We start from the raw sequence: 21450 nt of genomic DNA, 5'->3' as shown, positions 1-21450 counted from the left end.
CGCGGAGCGGCTGGGCCCGTGAGCCATGGCCGCTGAGCCTGCGCGTCCGGAGCCTGTGCTCCGCAAATGGGAGAGGCCACAGCAGTGAGAGGCCCGCATAACGCAAGGAAAAAAAATAAATAAATAAATAAATAAATATATTAGCTCTGGAATCAAATATATGAATTTTCTAACTGCTGTGCACTGAACAGTACAGAAACATACTACTGTAGAAATGAAACTAACTTTGAATAGAAAAGGCCATCAGAGGAGACAGGACCCAAATCTCTAAACAACAAACATGCCACCTAGTGGAAACAAAGAGTAACCAGAAGGGAGAGATGAACACTCAACTATCTAAGTCTGTTCAACTATTCAAAAGCTTAATTCAAATAAAATTGAAAATCTGCTCCTGAGGGTTGTTTAGCTCTTGCATCTTAAGAAATTCTCCCAGAATGCCAAGCATCCTATCTTGAAGGCAACACAGTGCCAACAGGCTTCAAGAAAACCAGGTATAATATGTGGCTAGCTCAATACCACAAGATGGAGGATATATCCACTATCCTTTTCAGATATTATCTTTGAACGTTCACAACATTCCCTAAATTAAGGAGTTTCTGAAGACTGTTTAAGGAGAAATTATGTTGGTGTGCCACATGTTAAAGAAGTTTAAAACAAGAATTTACTGTATAGCATAGGGAACTGTATTCAATAACTTGCAATAAACTATAATGGAAAAGAATTGGAAAAAAAGAATATAGACATATACATATATATGTATAACCGAATTACTTTGCTGTACACCTGAAATTAACACAATATTATAAAATCAAATATACTTCAATAAAAATTTCTAAAAAAAAGAAGTTTAGCTGGGTCTTGCTAAATGAGTATGTACAAGGAAAAAATTAAGTATTTTCACAAAGTAGGGAATTAAGATTCACTGAAGCCCACCATAAGCACTGTCCCAACAAGCGTTTTGTATACACTAAGATAATGATAATCAACCACAGTTTTATAGATGATTTGAACTGAAGAAAACTAAGGCCCAAAAAGATAAGGTATAAGTTGTAGAGCTAGAGTTTGAATCTAGGCCTAGAGGTCTTTTCCTTAACATCATGCTGCAGTATAATCATTTCTGCTGCAATACACCAGAAAGGTAAACAAACACCTCAAAAAGTTAAATTAAAAGCACCTTCCAAAAGACTCTAAATATTCATAATGCAAGTTCTGAATAGGACACACACAAATAATGAGGTGAAGTCAGAGAAATAAAGGGACAACAAAGGGAGGACCTAGATTTTATATGTAGTTATTAGTATTTATTCCTCGGCCCTTCTTTTCCTCCTCTGTTTAACAATCACTGACCTACCTGGGTCTGTCTGTGCTGGATGGAGATCTGTTTTTGGGAGCTGCAGGAATGCTCTGTGTTGCCAGATCCCGTAGATGAGGGACTGTTTTGCTGAGCCTGTAATAAAGGTCCATCACCAATCACAAGAAAGTTTTGCATCTTTCTCCACAAACATTTGTATGAATGCAAATGATTAACTCTATATAAAACAAACACTTGCTGATGAAAGTCAAAAGTCAGGGCCATGTAGCCAAGATGAAAGTATAAACAATTTAAATGAAAAGTAAGGGCTAGACATGGTAGCTTAGACTACATTACTGCAAAAATTTAAAAGCATCAAATGCTTATAAATGAATTTTTTAAATATGTAAATTATCAAATATGTAAATGCCCTTTTCACTTGTACCGTTGATACCTGAACAATGCATGGGTTAAGGGTGCCGACCACCCCACCCACCCCACTGCCCGCAGTGCAGTGAAAATCCACGTATGTAACTTTACAGGTGGCCCTCGGTATCCATGGTTCTGCATCTGCAGATTCAGCCAATCTCAGATGGTGTAGTACTGTAGAATGAATTTGTTGAAAAACAATCCACATATAAGTGGACCTGAGCAATGAGTCCAAACCCATGTTGTCCAAGGGTCAACTGTATTTTAATATGCTTTTGCAGGAAAGGCTGGTGAAGCATCCAAAGCACAGGGGATGCTTGTGACTCCAGGCAGAAAGGACTGTAAACTACTATTCAGAATAGCGTCCTAAATCCTCAAACATTATCCATGAACATTCAGTGGTCCAAAAAATCCTGGTTGATTTCCAATACTATCACTTGCTTACTGTGACTTTTACACATAAATGATGGGGCATTCTAAGGCATTTTCAAATTTATAAGGTTTAGGACTTAATATAATTCAACTGTTCAAGAATATGCAATCATTATACAGATGGTCCCCAACTTAACAATGGTTCCACTTAACGATTTTTCAACTTTAAGATGATGTGAAAGCAATACACATTCTGTAGAAATGGTACTTCAAATTTTGAATTTTGATCTTTTCCTGGGTTAGCAACATATGGCACAATACTCTTTAATGATGGTAGGCGGCAGCAGCGAGCCACAGCTCCCAGTCAGCCACACAATCATGAGGGTAAACAACCCAATACACTTACAACCATTCTGTACCAGACAATCATATTGGGTTTTGCTTTCACTACAGTATTCAATAAATTACATGAGATTCAACACTGTACTACAAAACAGGTTTTGTGTTGGGTGACTTTGCCCAACTGTAGGCTACTGTTAAGTGTTCTGAGCACATTTAAGGTAAGCAAGGCTAAGCTACGGTGTGTTCGGTAGGTTTGGTGTATTAAAACACATTTTGACTTACAAATGATATTTTCAACTTATGATGTATTTATCAGGACCTAATTCCCATCGTAAGTCGAGGAATACCTGTACTTCAGAAAGTCCTTTTAAAAACAAAATTGCACCCAACACAGTACAACCCATCATAGACATAATTAGAAAATACTGAATATTCTGGGGATTATGGGCTATTGGCAATACAGTATTATCATCTCATCAGAGAATACAGTGTTTCCACATATGTAAATTTTTTGATACTTCCTATATATTCCTTTAATTATTTTCTTATTCATGAATATTAAAACAATGTATAACCACCACCTATTGAGCAATTATCACCATGATCACACACAGTCCTTACAAAACCCTATAAGGTAGTTATTATTTCCACTTATACATAAAGAAAATACAAATCCGAGATATTAAGCACCTACGTGCAGTCACAAAGCTAGTTAGTGGGGGAACAAGAATAGAGGGCTATCTGCATCCACAATAACCGATCTCTATGATCACGGTACACTGACTGCCTCATATCAACAGTTACAGGTACTGTTGTGAGCAGGCCACAAGCAAGCTAAGCACTTCATACACATAATTACACTGAGGGCTCACAACAGCCTTGTAAGGTAGGCAATATTATCATCTCCATTTTTATTTATTCATTCAACAAGTACTCACTGAGAACACCCTACGTCTAAGCATTGTGTTAGGTGCTAGGGTCACAGTGGCCAAGAAAAACAGAAACAAAACCCACAGACCCAGTCATTACTCTGCCTTATAATGCTTACAGTCCAAGAGACGATGTATTAAGTAATCGATAAATACCTGTTAAAAGAAACTGTTAAATAAACAATCATATAATAAATGCAAAATTGCAATTAGGATACATGCTATAAGAGTACACAGCAGGGTACATAACCTAACTTAATGAGTTGGGGATGAATTCCTTGAGAAAGTAATATCAGAGTTAAGATTTGAAGGAAATAAGCAATCAAAGAAAGGAGATGATGGGGTCATTCCAGGTTCTCACATTCCATACAAGAACCTTAGGGGAAGAGAGAAGAATGATGTGGGGATCAAAGAAGTAAAAAAAGAGGAGTCAGTCTCAATGCGCACAGCCTATAAGTCAGAGCAGCGATTAGAGCTGAAAATGTTCCCCACTCTTTCTACAATGTGGCAAATCTAACCTTGTCTTACTGATTAAGGGTCATCACCACTCACATATTGGGTTTCCCTGATTGGCAATACAGTATTATCATCTCATCAGAGAATACAGTGTTTCCACATATGTAAATTTTTTGATACTTCCTATATATTCCTTTAATTATTTTCTTATTCATGAATATTAAAACAATGTATAACCACCACCTATTGAGCAATTATCACCATGATCACACACAGTCCTTACAAAACCCTATAAGGTAGTTATTATTTCCACTTATACATAAAGAAAATACAAATCCGAGATATTAAGCACCTACGTGCAGTCACAAAGCTAGTTAGTGGGGGAACAAGAATAGAGGGCTATCTGCATCCACAATAACCGATCTCTATGATCACGGTACACTGACTGCCTCATATCAACAGTTACAGGTACTGTTGTGAGCAGGCCACAAGCAAGCTAAGCACTTCATACACATAATTACACTGAGGGCTCACAACAGCCTTGTAAGGTAGGCAATATTATCATCTCCATTTTTATTTATTCATTCAACAAGTACTCACTGAGAACACCCTACGTCTAAGCATTGTGTTAGGTGCTAGGGTCACAGTGGCCAAGAAAAACAGAAACAAAACCCACAGACCCAGTCATTACTCTGCCTTATAATGCTTACAGTCCAAGAGACGATGTATTAAGTAATCGATAAATACCTGTTAAAAGAAACTGTTAAATAAACAATCATATAATAAATGCAAAATTGCAATTAGGATACATGCTATAAGAGTACACAGCAGGGTACATAACCTAACTTAATGAGTTGGGGATGAATTCCTTGAGAAAGTAATATCAGAGTTAAGATTTGAAGGAAATAAGCAATCAAAGAAAGGAGATGATGGGGTCATTCCAGGTTCTCACATTCCATACAAGAACCTTAGGGGAAGAGAGAAGAATGATGTGGGGATCAAAGAAGTAAAAAAAGAGGAGTCAGTCTCAATGCGCACAGCCTATAAGTCAGAGCAGCGATTAGAGCTGAAAATGTTCCCCACTCTTTCTACAATGTGGCAAATCTAACCTTGTCTTACTGATTAAGGGTCATCACCACTCACATATTGGGTTTCCCTGGTGGCACAGTGGTTAAGAATCCACCTGCCAGTGCAGGGGACACAGGTTCAAGCCCTGGTTCAGGAAGATCCCACATGCCCCGGAGCAACTAAGCCTGTGCGCCACAACTACTGAGCCTGCGCCCCTAGAGCCCATGCTCCACAACAAGAGAAGCGACCTCAATGAGAATCCCGCACACCGCAACAAAGAGTAGCCCCCGCTCACCGCAATTAGAGAAAGCCCGTGCGCAACAACAAGGACCCAACACAACCAAAAAAAATAAATTAATAAAATAAATTTATTAAAAAATAAATAAACTCACATACCATACTGCACTATGATACAAGCATTATCTCCTTCAGTTATCATTAGGTTGCTCTTACAACCCTCTCCTTTTAAAATTTGTCCCTAAACAAACATGACTGTTTGATCAGTTTTTATAATAAAAGCCAATAAGAATCACATGACCGGCTAAAAAGGCCCTTCTATGAACTTCTAGATTTTGGTATATGGGCTTTGTTAAAATGCTTTTTTAACATGTGCTCATTTCTAAGTTTTCTTTCAGCAAACCAATATTGCTAGAATGTGATTCAAGGGGATGTTTCCAAATTAAAGCTCTCTGTAAAAATGTACATATAAATAGCCCCATGATAAGAAGTAAACATGTAGAAAGTTAACTGAGGAAGTGGGACAGAGGTAAGGAGGTAGCAAATCCTCATGAAAATGAAAATAATACTTTCAAAAGGTAAAAGAACTACAAAAATAGGGCTTCCCTGGTGGCACAGTGGTTGAGAGTCCACCTGCCAATGCAGGGGACACGGGTTCGTGCCCTGGTCCAGGAAGATCCCACATGCCACGGAGCAGCTGGGCCCGTGAGCCATGGCCACTGAGCCTGCACGTCCGGAGCCTGTGCTCCGCAATGGGAGAGGCCACAACAGTGAGAGGCCCGCATACTGCAAAAACAAAACAAAACAAAAAAAAACAAAAAAAACCCCACAAAAATATAAGGACCTACTATGACAAGTGAATCCATGGTAGAAAAAAATACTCTAAATCTGATCATTCATTAGATATTAATTATGAACCTCTGTGCCTGGTCCTGTGTTAAACACTAGAAGTGCAAAACTGGAAAACAAAGAGAGCTTACAGTCTCCCAACAAGTCCACGATTTCAGAATCATGTCCTCAAGAAATGAGAACAGAAGTCTATGGCCTTGCCAAGCGGGCCACTGTAGTTGTAAATTTAGTCCAACCCCTACTTTGCAAAACATTCTCCCCAGACTTCCGTATTCTTTGTTCCTATTATAAAAGTAATATTAGCTTCTAATTCATGATTACAGGCTGGATCTCCCAAAGTCCTACTGATATTCAGAGATTTTTAAAAAATAAAATCATAATAGCACTAAGAAACAAGGGAGAGTTGAGAATCAGAAATTTTTTAAAACTTTAAATTTTAAGAAACATTCAAAAGCAGTTGGGATCAGACTGATAGAGAAAGTGAAATAAATTCACAGCTGAAAACATCAGAAGTAAAACAGGCTGGGTCTTTTCAAGAGAGCTCCTCCAAAGCCTCACAATGAGATTTACCTTTAAAAGAACCAGGAGTGACCCATGGGACAATTATCAGACATTTAAAACCTATACGAGGCTTCCCTGGTAGTGCAGTGGTTAAGAATCTGCCTGCCAATGAAGGAGACACGGGGTCGAGTCCTGATCCAGGAAGATCCCACGTGCCACGGAGCAACCAAGCCCGTGCGCCACAACTACTGAAGCCTGCGCTCTAGAGCCCACGAGCCACAGCTACGGAAGCCCGCGCACCTTGAGCCCATGCTCCGCAACAAGAGAAGCCACCGCAATGAGAAGCCTGCGCACTGCAATGAAGAGTAGCCCCCGTGCACAGCAACGAAGACCCAATGCAGCCATAAATAAATAAACAAATAAATAAATAAATAACCTATTTATTTATTTGTAAATAAGTAAATACATAAATAAAACCTATACTGTCCAATAGGGTCCTCTCTTGATCTCTTCCTGGCATAATGTGGGTCCTGGATACTACTGCTTCTGACCCAAGGGTAAAGCACAAGAACTGGTCTCTTAAACAAAAAACAAACATGTAAGTATTTAAAAATGGAAAGTAAGTGGGTCCAGGGGAGGGCTCCTGCTATAAGTACAGTACCCCTGCCCTCCACAACTGACACAATGGAGGAAGAAATGGAATACATCACTAAGAGTGAAATAGTTACCTATCAAACCAATGCCCTCCTTATTTCCATGTTTGTAAAGGAGCTGGTCTTTCTGCCTAGAGTTTGCGAGATGCTTACACAGGGAACACAGTCACCGCCTCCCAACCCCCGGAATGGTGGGCTATTTGCAAAGCAGTACTATGCCACTGCAGGGAAAAATCCATGCCAACAACCTATGTTAATCACCCTAATAGTACTGCATTCAACTAAAGCTAAATATATATTTTCAAGAAAACAAACAGGGTTTCCCTGGTGGCGCAGTGGTTGAGAGTCCGCCTGCCGATGCAGGGGACACGGGTTCGAGCCCCGGTCCGGGAAGATCCCACATGACACGGAGCGGCTGGGCCCGTGAGCCACGGCCGCTGAGCCTGCGCATCCCGAGCCTGTGCTCCGCAACGGGAGAAGCCACAGCAGTGAGAGGCCCGCGTACAGCAAAAAAATAATAATAATAGGGCTTCCCTGGTGGCGCAGTGGTTGAGAGTCCGCCTGCCGATGCAGGGGACACGGGTTTGTGCCCCTGTCCGGGAAGATCCCATGTGCCGCGAAGTGGCTGGGCCCATGAGCCATGGCTGCTGAGCCTGCGCGTCTGGAGCCCGTGCTCCGCAATGGGAGAGGCCACAACAGTGAGAGAGGCTCGCATACCGCAAAAAAAAAAAAAAAAGAAAAAAGAAAACAAACAGCACAAAAGGGAAGATCCAACATGAAAAACCAAAAGAAAACAGAGAATTCAATAAAAACAACTTTAAAAATAAAGTATGTTCAGAGAGGGTCAAAAGCATACTATATCTATAAAAATGAAAACCCAACAAAGAACATGAAAAACAAACTTGATAAAATAAGATTACCAAAATTTTAAAAACTTAATAGATGAGCTAAGTAACAAAATGGACACAGTTGAACACAGAATATCTGGAAAACAATGTCAAGAAAATCTCCCAGAAGATAAAACAGAAAGTCAAACAGAGCAGGAAAGAAAAGTTAAGAAACATGAACAGCAAGAGGCTCCAAAACTATCTAATAGGCTTTTAGGAGGAAAAGAACAGAGGGAAAGATATAATCAAAGAACAGTAAAACCAAGTTTCTCTGAGGTTAAAAGGTAAGTTTTAAGACTGAAAAAGCCTACGGTATGACAAGCAACATTAATGCAGGAAAAGACAAATAGTGGATGGACCTCAAGAACAAAAAGATACCATCTGATCATCTCAATACATGTAGAAAAAGCATCCAACACCCTTTCATGATAAACTCAACAAACTCAGAAGAGAAGGGAACCTTTTCAATCCTGAAAGAGGCTGCCTCTGAAAAACATTTGCAATAGCATGAAAAAGAATAAATTCTTAGAAATAATTTGAACAAAACAAGGGCAAAATCTACACACCAAAAACTCCAAACTTTATTAAAAAGAAATGAAAGATACCTAAATAAATGGACAGATATCTCATATTCATGGATTGGAAGACAATATTTTTGTGAAGGCAATACTCCCCAAATTAACCTACAGAGTCAGCACAATTGCTATAAATTCCATCTGGTCTGTTTACAGAAATTGAAAAGCTGATCCTAAAACTCATACGGAAATGCAAGGGATCCCGCAGCCAAGACAATCTACAAACTACATTTTTTAAAATTAAGGGTTTTAAGAACATCTTGTATAATGTTAAAAGATGTAGCTTTCAAGGAAACAACAGACCATGTATTTAAAAAAAAGATCAGTTAGACCCTGACAACTAGAACTGTCTCATTCAACCAAAACTAATTCAATGACTAGGATTGTCTTCTTCTCAGTGAATCCAATAAAATCATTTGGTTTTACAGTGCCCAATAATGAAACAACCATAATATTGTAGGTGCTCCTTAAGTGTTTTCAAGTTTTAGAATAATTTATAAAGCAGAAACAACTCAATTATAGTTAAAATACCAAACAAAATACCACACACACAATGTAACAATAACTAAAAAAAGTGGAAGTTGAAAAAGGAAGCTGAGTGATAGTATGTTAACCTCATCTGTTATAATGGGGAGTAAACAGATCTTGTTAAAAGTTGATTATTCAAGAGGGACTTCCCTGGTGGTCCAGGGGTTAAGAATCTGCCTTCCCAGAAGACTGAAATAGACATTCCTCCAAAGAAGATACACAGATTGCCAACAAACACATGAAAGGATGCCCAACATCACTAATCATTAGAGAAATGCAAATCAAAACTACAATGAGGTATCACCTCACACCAGTCAGAATGGCCATCATCAAAAACTCTACAAACAATAAATGCTGGAGAGGGTGTGGAGAAAAGGGAACCCTCTTGCACTGTTGGTGGGAATGTAAATTAATACAGCCACTATGGAGAACAGTATGGAGGTTCCTTAAAAAACTAAAAATAGGGCTTCCCCCAGGACTGCATTAACTTGGGAAAGTTCATTAATGCCTCAAAATACATTACTTTAAAATTTGGAGAAGTACCTGGTACGATAGTTAGCACATAATAGTCACTCAATAAATATTTGTGGAATTAAAAAATTGGTAGGGCTTCCCTGGTGGCGCAGTGGTTGAGAGTCTGCCTGCCGATGCAGGGGACACGGGTTCGTGCCCCGGTCTGGGAAGATCCCACATGCCACAGAGCGGCTAGGCCCGTGAGCCATGGCCGCTGAGCCTGCGCGTCTGGAGCCTGTGCTCCCCAATGGGAGAGGCCACAACAGTGAGAGGCCCGCGTACCGCAAAAAAAAAAAAAAAAACTAAAAATAGAACTACCATAAGACCCACCAATCCCACTACTGGGCATACACCCTGAGAAAACCGTAATTCAAAAAGAGTCATGTATCACAATGTTCATTGCAGCTCTATTTACAATAGCCAGGACATGGAAGCAACCTTAGTGTCTATCGACAGATGAATGGATAAAGAAGATGTGGCACATATATACAATGGAATATCACTCAGCCATAAAAAGAAACAAAAGTGAGTTATTTCTAGTGAGGTGGATGGACCTAGGGTCTGTCATACAGAGTGAGTCAGAAAGAGAAAAACAAATACCGTATGCTATGAACCTAGGGGCAGGACAGGAATAAAGACTCAGACGTAGAGAATGACCTTGAGGACATGGGGAGGGGGAAGGGTAAGCTGGGACGAAGTGAGAGAGTGGCATAGACATATATACACTACCAAATGTAAAACAGATAGCTAGTGGGAAGCAGCCACATAGCACAGGGAGATCAACTCGGTGCTTTGTGACCACCTAGAGTGGTGGAATGCGGGGTTGGGAGGGAGACGCAAAAGGGCGGGGATATGGGGATAAATGTATATGTATAGCTGATTCACTTTGTCATAAAGCAGAAACTAACACACCATTGTAAAGCAACTGTACTCCAATAAAGATGTTAAAACAAAAAGAATCTGCCTTCCAATGCAGGGGACGCGGCGGGTTTGATCCCTGGTCGGGGAACTAAGATCCCACAAGCCCATGCGCCACAACAAAAGATCCCACGTGCCACACCTAAGAGCCGATGCAGCCAAAAAATATAAATAAATATTCCAAAAAAATAAAGTTGATTACACAAGAGATAATTTGACGTTAAAATGGTATTCAGTAGAAAAATCTAAAACACAAACTCTTCAGAGTGGTTGTCTGTCTGAGGAACACAAAGGAAAGAATTTTACTCTTCTCCATCACTTCAATTTTTTGTGGGCCATGTGCATGTACTATTTTTACAATTTAGAAAATTATATGCTTATAATTTTAAAAATTAATTTCCGGGCTTCCCTGGTGGTGCAGTGGTTGAGAGTCCGCCTGCCGATGCAGGGGACACAGGTTCGTACTCTGGTCTGGGAAGATCCCACATGCCGCGGAGCGGCTGCGCCTGTGAGCCATGGCCGCTGAGCCTGCGCACCTGGAGCCTGTGCTCCGCAACGTGAGAGGCCAGGACAGTGAGAGGCCCGCATACCACAAAAAAAATAAATAATAATAATAATAATTTCCTATGTCGAAATATATAAAATTATGCAACAATATGATTTTAAACATTTAAAGGCTCAAACTCATAATATGCTGCCACCTATTTTTATTTATCAATATCTATAGATCTTTCATTGTTAGCACATATATATCTCACTTCTTTGATCAACTGTAGAGCATTCCACTGTATATATGTATTATATTTTATTTCACTAGTCCTTATACAAAAGATGCTCTCATTAATTCATACGAGATATGATTACACTGAGTGTCTATCAGAGCAGATCCAGTTCCAGCACTGGAGATACAGAAGTGAACAACGCAAAGTCCCTGACCTGATGGAGCTTACATTCCAGTGGAGGGGAGGTAGTGTGGGAGTGGGTAGTGAGACAAAGACGTAAATTATAGCAAGTCAGTTGGTGATAAGACCAAGAAGAAAAAATAGGGCACAAGAGCAACACAATGTGTGGGGTGGGCAGGAAGTGGTGCTATTTTATACGGTGCAGCCTCTCTGATAGGCTGTAAATTTAAGCAGAGACTAGAGAGAACTGAGGGAGCAGGGCATGCTGATGTCTAGAGGAAGGATGTTAAGGAAAAGGCAGCAGTAAGCGCAAAGGCCCTAAGGTGAGAGCATGTCAGGTAGTATTTGAGGCAGAAACGTAGGCAGTGTGGATGGAACTTGGTGAGGAGGGGACATTAGTAGTAACACTTGTCAAAGTGGTGGGAAAGAGGCCATACAAAGCGTTATGTGCCATTTTAAACACTTGTGAGCAGAGGAGTGGCATGACTGGACTTATGTTTCAATGGGATCACTCTGATCTGTTGAGAACAAAGGCAGAAGCAAAGAGTCCAGTTGGGAGGTTGCCACCATAATCTCAGTGGGAGATTAGATTTGAGTGGTAGTCATTAAGGGGGGTGAAGTGGCAGGATTCTGAACATATTTTGAAGTAAAATCAGTAAGACTTGCTGATGGGTTTGGAATTGGGGTGTAAAATAAAGAGATAAGACTAGAATGACTCCAAGATTTCTAAACAGTTAGAAGAAGAGAGTTGACAATTACTGAGATGTGGAAGAAATGGGGGTCTGGAGTGGGGGAACAAGATGAAGAATTCAGTTTCAGTCATGTTAAGTCTGATATGCCTATTAGACATAAAGAGGCAACTGACTAAATAGGTCCAGAATTCAGGGCACGGCTCTGGTCAGGAGATATAAATTTGGAAGTCCTCTGCATATAGGTGATGACTGAAACAAAGAAACTAAATGAGATTCTCATTACAGAATGAAGGTAGACAAGAGGTCTGAAGACTGAGCCCTGGGGCTCTCCAGTGTTTGGAGATCCGGGAAATGAGGAAGAACCAAAAGAGGAGAAGCCAAGAGAAGACCATGTGCTCGGAGAAGAAGGACTGTGGCTAATGAATTATATTGAATAAGTTCTGAGAACTGATTGCTGGATTTAGCAACATGGAGGTCACAGATATCCTTGTTCTAAGTTCCTCTGAAACACTGTGGAGGGACACTGCTTCCAGATTTTTGCAATTTATAACAATACAGTAAACATCTTTGTGTAGTTTTATGGGAATGGAATTTCTGGACCCAAGGATGTGTAAACTTAACACTGAGATACATTACCAACTTGTCCAAATGACTGTACCAATTTATAGTCAGTATAAAACTGCATGTGTATCTAAACTATTACCTGCACTAGGAATTATCAAATTTATTAATCCTTGCCAACTTGATAATTCAAAAGAGTTATTTTATTTTGTATTTCTCTACGGCTGAAGTTAAGCATTTTTTCTTGTTATTAGTCATTTGTCTTTTCTTCCTCCTGTAAGATTGCCTGTTCATAGTCTTTGCCTTTTGTTTTTTAAGAAAATGCTTGTCTCTGTCTGTTAATTAACATTTGTTATATATTAATGTTAACTCTTTTGCTTTTTTCCTTTTTTATATCACTAAGTTTACATCCCAGCTGGAACTGCAGAGAAGTAAAGAGAAACAGAACTGGACTTCCCTGGTGGAGCAGTGGTTAAGAATCTGCCTGCCAGTGCGGGGGACATGGGTTCGAGCCCTGGTCCAAGAAGATCCTACATGCTTCAGAGCAACTAAGCCCATGCGTCACAACTACTGAGCCTGCGCTTTACAGCCCGCGAGCCACAGCTACTGAGCCCACGTGCTACAACTACTAAAGCCTGCACACATACAGCCTGTGCTCCACAACAAGAGAAGCCACCACAATGAGAAGCCCGCGCACCACAACAAAGAGTAGCCCCTGCTCTCCACAAGTAGAGAAAGCCCGCATGCAGCAGAAAGACCCAATGCAGCCAAAAATAAATATATTTATTTAAAAAAAAAAAGAAGAAAAAAGAGAGAGAAACAGAACTATACTAAAGATTCTAGGCCTTTGGTTTTTATACTGTTTCCACGTTCCTTCTTCAGACATGATTGTTTTCTTACTCCTCTGTCATCTCTCTTCCACATGAGAGCAATCTGGCTGTAACATGTGCAACTCCTCTGACAGCCTGAGTACTAGGTGACAGGACTGAGCAGGTGGTTGTCCTTCACGTGTACCCGCCCCCAGCCTGCATGCCCATACCTCTGATGGAAGGCTCGCATCAGGGGAACGAGTTCTTGCTAATCAAAATCCTGTGTATTTGACTATGTGCCTGTCACACAATGAAATATATACATACATAGAGAGACAAACATTTCTCTAAAATAACACTACTGCATTCTCATACAAACTATTCCATACTATTGTCAGGCCCACTGAAAATACTATACTGATCAATTCTCCCATTTTACGTTTTGTCTCCTTTGCCACTGAAGCACAAAATTATACTGTCCTCACACAAGAAGTTTCTCCATTCTTTTGATGTTAAACAACAACAACAACAAATTGTACATTTTTAAAAAGCTGTATTACCTCTTTTTTGAGGGAAAGCAGTAATAACTACAAGAAAGTATTGCAAAGCAGAGAGATGGTGGGCCATTGTGGTGGCAGTGGAGATGGTAAGAGATGGTCAGATTCTGGATATAAGTATATTTTCTGATGGATTAGATGTAGAATGTGAGGAAAAACAGGCATTAAGGATAAAGCCATGTGTATTAGTCCTCTATTGCTCTGCAACAAATTACCCCCAAACTTACAGAACTGTGAGGCAATAAATGGGTGCTGTTTCAAGCTGAGGAAGGAAGGAAGGAAGGAAGGAAGGAAGGAAGGAAGGAAGGAAAGAAGGGAGGGAGGAAGGAAGGGAGGAAGGGAGGGAGGGAGGGAGGGAGGGAGGGAGGGAGGGAGGAATCGATTCAAATAATACACAATGATCCCTATCTAATTATATTATTTTTATCTCCTTTCCTTAAGACACCCACCATTCCATGGCCTTTCTTAATACAATCGCATGTGGGTTAATACCAGAGATTAGAAATATATTTGCTCAGAATCCACAGAGCAAATAAAGAAACAGATTATTACTGGAGAAAATGAACCAGTAAGAGGGAAAGAAATTTTGATCAATGGTGACGTCAGCTCTGAATGATGCCCCTAAAAATGGAGGAATAGGGCAATGGGGCTTTCTCTTGCTTTATACCATCCTTGGCAACAAACAGGTACTTGGTAGGGCAAAGAAACCAAGAAAAGCAACAACTTTTAAGCCAAACTGCATTATAATTCGGCAAATAAAAAACGGGGGTCAAACATTTATAATAATCAAATTCTTGTTCTTCAAGGAAGAAGAAAGAAGCAAGCTGAAAGGAGCAGACACGGAGCCAAATCTTCTTGGAAAAAGTAACTGTGCTAACACTCTGAAGAAGTGAGAGAAGGCAAGCATGTAGGTTGCCCAAGTACCACACAGGGGGAAATGACTGGCAAGCAGGCCTGTCCCACACTAAGATTTTATTAACTTGAATATTACTTTAAATAAGTGATGGCTGGAGTTTGGAGATTTTATTTTTAATTCTAATGGAATTTGATTCCATTATTACAATTATTTTCTTTTCTTCTTTGTCAACCTAAGATTGTGTTTTCCTTCCCATGGTACACTCAACTTTGACAGAGCAGTCTCTTAGCCCCCTTAAACCAAGCAGGACTGAGTACAAACACATACCTTTAGAAGTAACACAGAGTTAGAAATCATCATCTGTCTACCAAAATAATTACTCAAACTTCATCTTGGAGCTCCAGGAAAACAAGGATCTGCATAAACTTAGCCTTAGTACTCACTGAAACAAAAGTGAAGCAGAGGCCAGCTCCCCTCTGTGCCAGCTGCTCTGTGTCGAGCCGAGGTTTTGCCAGCATCACTGACATCAGGGTTGGCAGAGCAGACTGCTCCTCTGATACCTCCTTTGCAGCACTGCCATCTAAACCATAGAGGGGCTGTTCTACTCGCCGCTGGAAAACATTAAAGAAAACACACAAATTACATGAGAAAGAAAATCTGATACTGCCAAAAGATGCAACAGATTAAAACACGGTTATGAGATATAAGAAGGATTTTTTTTAAAAAAACACCTCTGCAAACAAATATGGAAAACATAATAACATTATCACTGGATTATGACCTATCTAAAAAGCTGAGTTAGTATCTTACTCAAATTCCATAAAATTACATCTTAATGGTTCTATATTTACATAACTCTGAATTTGCAAGTTACTTTGTAGAGTTCAACAAAGAACTTCATAATACCCTCAATTCTACAAAGGAAATGCTATTTCTCTCCTCTAGATTAATAAAGATTAAGGCATTTGTCCCCTACTCTACAGGTAGAACTTATTTTCACTCTATTCTATTCTCACCCTACTATATCTATATGCAAAAATATAAAATAAATACAAACAAAAGAACAATATACCACAATTATGTACGGTTTATTCCAGGAATGTAAGGATAGTTCATTATTCTCTCTACTGATGTAATTCATTAAATTAATGTGGGGGGTGGGGGTGGGCAGAGAATCAAAATTCTTTCCTTTAGACGCCAAACAAGATTTGCACATTGTTGGGCAATGCTTTAAAAAAACCCACAGAAACTGAGAGTATCCATGTTTAACACAACAAAGAGTACTTTTTCAGAAAGAAACATAAATATAATTAATGGTGCTATACTCCAGGCACTTTCATTAAAATTGGGAACTAGACAGGGGTTAACACATTAATATCATAATCATTCACCATTATCATAGAATTTTTAGCCAAAGTGATAAGGAAAACAATATGAGGTATAAATATTAGAAAATATTAAACATTAAAAAGTGTCACTTTCGGATGATATAACTTTTCACAAAGGAAACCAAACAAATCAACTGAAAAATAACAAGTAAGGTTCAGTAAGATGGCCAAATATAAAATAAATACACAAAAATCAATAACTTCCCCACATATCACAACTGATTATAATCTGAACAAGTAGTAACAGAAGAAAAAGCAGATTCAAAATATCTGTAAAATACTTCAAAGGAAACTTAAGAAATATACAGATTACACATTAAAAAAAAAAAAACCACGGCTTCACTGACAAATACAAAAGATGACCTAAATTAAATGGCAATACCATGCTCCTAAGTTAAAATTTTACACATGTCAAATTTCTCTAAAAGCCAATGCTTACTTAGGGCTTTTTGTGTATTTTTGCTTCTGTTTTTGTAAGAGAAGGTGTTGTGGTAGTATAGAGATCATCTAGCTTCTCTCTTGCTCTTTTGGGGGAATGTTTTATGGATTTTCACGAGTTAATTTTGAGGTCCACTTGGAAAAATAATCAAAATTAGCCACATAATTTTTGATAAAGTGTATCAGGGAACCTGACCAGCTATTAAAACTTACTGCAAAGCAACATTAACCAAAGGAGCATAACACTGGTACAGGAACAGACAGATTGATCAGTGGCACAGAAAATTCAGAAACGGACCCATATAAAATGGATGTATAATTTGTGATTATAGTGCATTTCTAATTAGTGGGAATTTCTTACAAAGATGATAGGATATGTGTGTTGATATTAGAAAAAAGGAAAAGTAGATTGCTTCCTTATAGCATACATAAAAATTATAAGAAAAATATAAACAAATGCTTTTATGACTTTCTAGTGGTGAAGGACTTTTTAAACATGACAGTAAAAATACAAACCATATAGAAACATCTAAGAGTAAGACAAAACCAGTAAGTCATGAAGGAAAAACATTGATAAATTCGACTACTTCAAATTTTTTGACTTCTGAATGGTAAAAGTCAACATAAAGTTAAAAAATGAATTACAAACAGGCAAAACATATTTACAATATAAATAACAATGAGTTAACAATCTTAATAAATAACGTGTTCCTACCCATCAGTAAGACAATACACTAATAAATAAATAGGCAAAGGAACTGAATAAGCATTAAAAGAGAAATCCAAAAGGCCATTAATCATATGAAAAGATGTTTAATATCACTGATGAAGAAATGCAAGTTAAAACAAGGTATTTTCTCACTGGCAAAGATTATAATGATAAAATTTAATATTAGAAGGGTAGGCAGAAATTGGGACTCTCAAACTGCTGACAGCCTGCTAGCAATTATGTGGTGACATTTATTTTATTTTAAATTGACACATAGTTGATTTACCATGCTGTGTTAGTTTCAGGTGTACAGCAAAATAATTCAGTTATATATATATATATAACTGAATATATATATTCTTTCTCAGATTCCCTTTTAGGTTATTATGAAATATTGAGTACAGTTCCCTGTCCTATACAGTAGATCTTTGTTGGTTATCTATTTTATATACAGTAGTGTGTTGTATGTTAATCCCAAACCCCTAATTTATCCACCCACCCTTTCCCCTTTTGTAACCAAAAGTTTGTTTTCTATGTCTGTGGGTCTATCTCTGTTTTATAAATAAGTTCATTTGTAACATTTTTTTTTTAGATTCCACATATAAGCGATATCATATGATATTTGTCTTTCTCTGTCTGGCTTACTTCACTTAGTATGATAATCTCTAGGTCCATCCATGTTGCTGCAAATGGCAATATTTCATTCTTTTTATGGCTGAGTAATATTCCACTGTGTGTGTGTGTGTGTGTGTGCGCGCGCGCGCGTGTGTGTGTGAGTGTATATACACACACTACATCTTCTTTACCATTCATGTGATGACATTTTAAAGTGAGCATATTCTTTGATTTGGGAGCTATACTTTGGAAATTTACCCAAAGGAAAAACATGCATAAGTACAGATGTATATACAAGGACATTCATGACAGCATTACTTACAGAACACAAAATGTTTAAGGCTATTGATTAAATAAATACAATGAAAATGAGGAAATCTACTACATGAACATACATGTATACACATATATGCCCACTAAACTCTTTAATAATAGTTCTTGTGGAAAGGACTTTATATTTTACCACCTCTCAACTGTTGAACTTTCATAATCAGCATGTATCCCTTTATCAGGGAAATCTATTTAACACTTTCATTTTAGAAAACAAAAGTAAGGGGCTTCCCTGGTGGCGCGGTGGTTGAGAGTCCGCCTGCCGATGCAGGGGACACGGGTTCGTGCCCCAGTCTGGGAAGATCCCACATGCCGCGGAGCAGCTGGGCCTGTGAGCCATGGCCGCTGAGCCTGTGCATCCAGAGCCTGTGCTCCGCAACGGGAGAGGCCACAGCAGTGAGAGGCCCGCGTGCCACAAAAAAAAAAAAAAAAAAGAAAACAAAAGTAAAAGAGACTAATCAAAATGATCCTGACAAAAAATTTATTTTTTAAAAAATCTATGAGTAGAATCTACCGCCTTAAAAATAACACTCCTGCCCTAACCAATAAAATGGTTTAAATTCAGGCTCCAGAATACCTGTAATACTCATTCACAATATTCTCACTACTTGGGAGACTGTATTATTGAAGCTGCAATATTAAAACAAACCATTCTGTTATACATTCAATAAATATGTGCCAAGGGCTGAAAGATCTTTAAATATCTCTGGAATATAGCAGGCTGGGATGTTTGTACCAACCTCCCCTTAACTGTAAAGACAGGACAAAATATAAAAAAAAGATATTAAAAGCAATGAAAAGTCGATAAAATAGTAGGGGTCTGTCATGGTAAAACCTAAGGGAAACAAAGTCACATTTGCCCTAAGAGTACCTGCAGATCTTGAATTTCCATTTCTAGGGCACCATGTTGCCAACTGGATAGTCATAGGCCAAAGCCCCCCGAGAGCAGGGGGTTCATTATGAAACCCTTCCCACTTTAGCTACACTTCCAAAGGGTTACAGCCTCAGGGAAAATGTAAGCCAGAAGAAACATTTCCCCTGCCCTCAGGGAGCTGCAGTGAAGTTGCCTTGGCCATGCAGGTGGTGGAGGCTCTCCTGAGAAATGTTAACATAATTGGAATCAATAATGCCTGGGTGGTTGAAAGAAAGAAACAAAATAAGCAAACCAGACAGACAAAATGCAAGCCATGAATTCAGTAGTTTGTAGAGATGGGTAGAATCTCTAGACACTTGAAAGAAGCAAATAAAAATTCTCCCTGGAGGAACATATCTTATTCTTGATCTCAAAAAAATTTCACAAATAATTTTTCAAGAACAATGAGCAGCACAAAGACAAAAAACCAAAAGCAAAAAAGAAATAAAGCCCTGAGCAACAACTAGGAAAAAGAAGAGACAGCAGAAACAGGTTCAAAAAAAACTTCAGGGCTTCCCTGGTGGCGCAGTGGTTGAGAGTCCGCCTGCTGATGCAGGGGACATGGGCTCATGCCCTGGTCCGGGAAGATCCCACGTGCCGCAGAGTGGCTGGGCCCGTGAGCCATGGCCGCTGAGCCTGCGCGTCCGGAGCCTGTACTCCACAACGGGAGAGGCCACAGCAGTGAGAGGCCCGCGTACCGCAACAAACAACAACAACAAAAAACCTTCAAATACAAGAATTAACAGACAGGTTATAAAACAACTATGTCTACTAGATTAAAAAAATAAAAGACAAGTTTGAATATATCTGCAGGGAACATAAAATAACAAAAACTAAGAATTCAATGGGGCAAATTAGATACACCAAAACAGAGAATTTGGGAACTGAAAGGCAAGAACTATCCAGAATGGAGCATACAGAGACCAAAAGAAAAAGAAGTTAAGGGGCATGGTGATAAAGTGAGACAGTCTAACATATGGTTAATTGAAATTTTATAGGTAGAGGAAAAAGGAACAGGGCCAAGATAATATCTGAAGACAATGGCAAATAATTATTCAGAAATGGTACAAGACACCAACCCACAAATACCAGAAGCCCAACAAATTACAAGAGAAAATAAAAGGATGCATCATAGTAAAACTGCAGAACACCATATATAAAAATGTTAAACGCAGATGGGGATGGGGGGAAGCAAAGCAGATACTTTCAAAAGAAATAACAAGTAAATGAAAACTGTTTTCTCAGTAGTAACAATGGGAACCAGAAGATGGTAATTATATACTCAATTGTGTGAAAAGATAAAAAATGCCAATCTAGAAATATACAGAGCATAAACATCTCTCAAGAATAAGGGCAAAATAAAGTTATTTCAGCAAACAAAAACCTACAGAGTTAACCCCCAGCAGATAAACACTGTACTAAAAGAATACTAAAGGACCACTGAAGGCAGAAGGAAGTGACCCTAGAGTAGAAGGTGTAATATGTAAAATGGGAAGAAGTGCAAAGAGGTAAGTATACAGATAGATCTAAATGAACACTGACAGTGTAATAATGATGTTTCATGAAACTAAAAAAAAATGGCAAAATATAAACCTACACCACCACCACCAAAGCAGTAGCACATAAATGGAATCAAGGTTATCATATATTTGGGAGGAGGGCAAAGATACTATTAACATCAAACTTTGGCACATTAAAGATACCTGCGGTAACTCCTAAGAGAAACACCACATAGGACCTACATACTAGTGGAGGAGAAAAATATGAAATAATTTTTTTTAATCCAAATGAAAACAAGGAATGAAAGAAAAAGAAACATAGAACAGGTAAGATAAACAGAAAATACATTAAAAGCTGGTATATTTAAAACCAATATAATGATAAGTTTATTAAATGTAAATAGGATAAATTCTGAAATTTAAAAAAGATTTTTTTTTTGGCCGTGCCACGCAGCTTGCAGGATCTTAGTTCCCCAACCAGCAAAATCGAACCCGGGCCCCAGCAGTAAAAGTGCCAAGTCCTAACCACTGGACTGCCAGGGAATTCCCTAAAAACGGTTTTAGACTGAATAAAGAAAAAAATTTCAACTATATGATATTTGTCAGATACGCTGATAACAAAATAATGAAAAG

General features: G+C 38.7%; 1 protein-coding gene across 3 annotated transcripts in view; it reads right to left on the bottom strand.

The window, feature by feature from the left end:
• The window catches only part of TLK2 (tousled like kinase 2), a 110279-nt gene that overhangs the window by 44425 nt on the left and 44404 nt on the right, over nt 1–21450 (bottom strand). For all 3 annotated transcript variants that reach the window (XM_007456746.1, XM_007456747.1, XM_007456748.1), the window contains 2 exons: nt 15369–15536; nt 1352–1447 (listed from right to left, as the gene is read on the bottom strand). In XM_007456746.1, the coding sequence (XP_007456808.1) occupies nt 1352–1447; nt 15369–15536 (264 nt within the window). The remainder of the gene's footprint in view (nt 1–1351; nt 1448–15368; nt 15537–21450) is intronic.

The sequence above is a fragment of the Lipotes vexillifer genome, unplaced genomic scaffold (genome assembly GCF_000442215.2).
Source record: "Lipotes vexillifer unplaced genomic scaffold, Lipotes_vexillifer_v1.1 scaffold299, whole genome shotgun sequence".
Taxonomy (NCBI): domain Eukaryota; kingdom Metazoa; phylum Chordata; class Mammalia; order Artiodactyla; family Lipotidae; genus Lipotes; species Lipotes vexillifer.
Note: the sequence above shows the minus strand (reverse complement) of the source record. Positions and strands in the feature narration are given on the sequence as shown.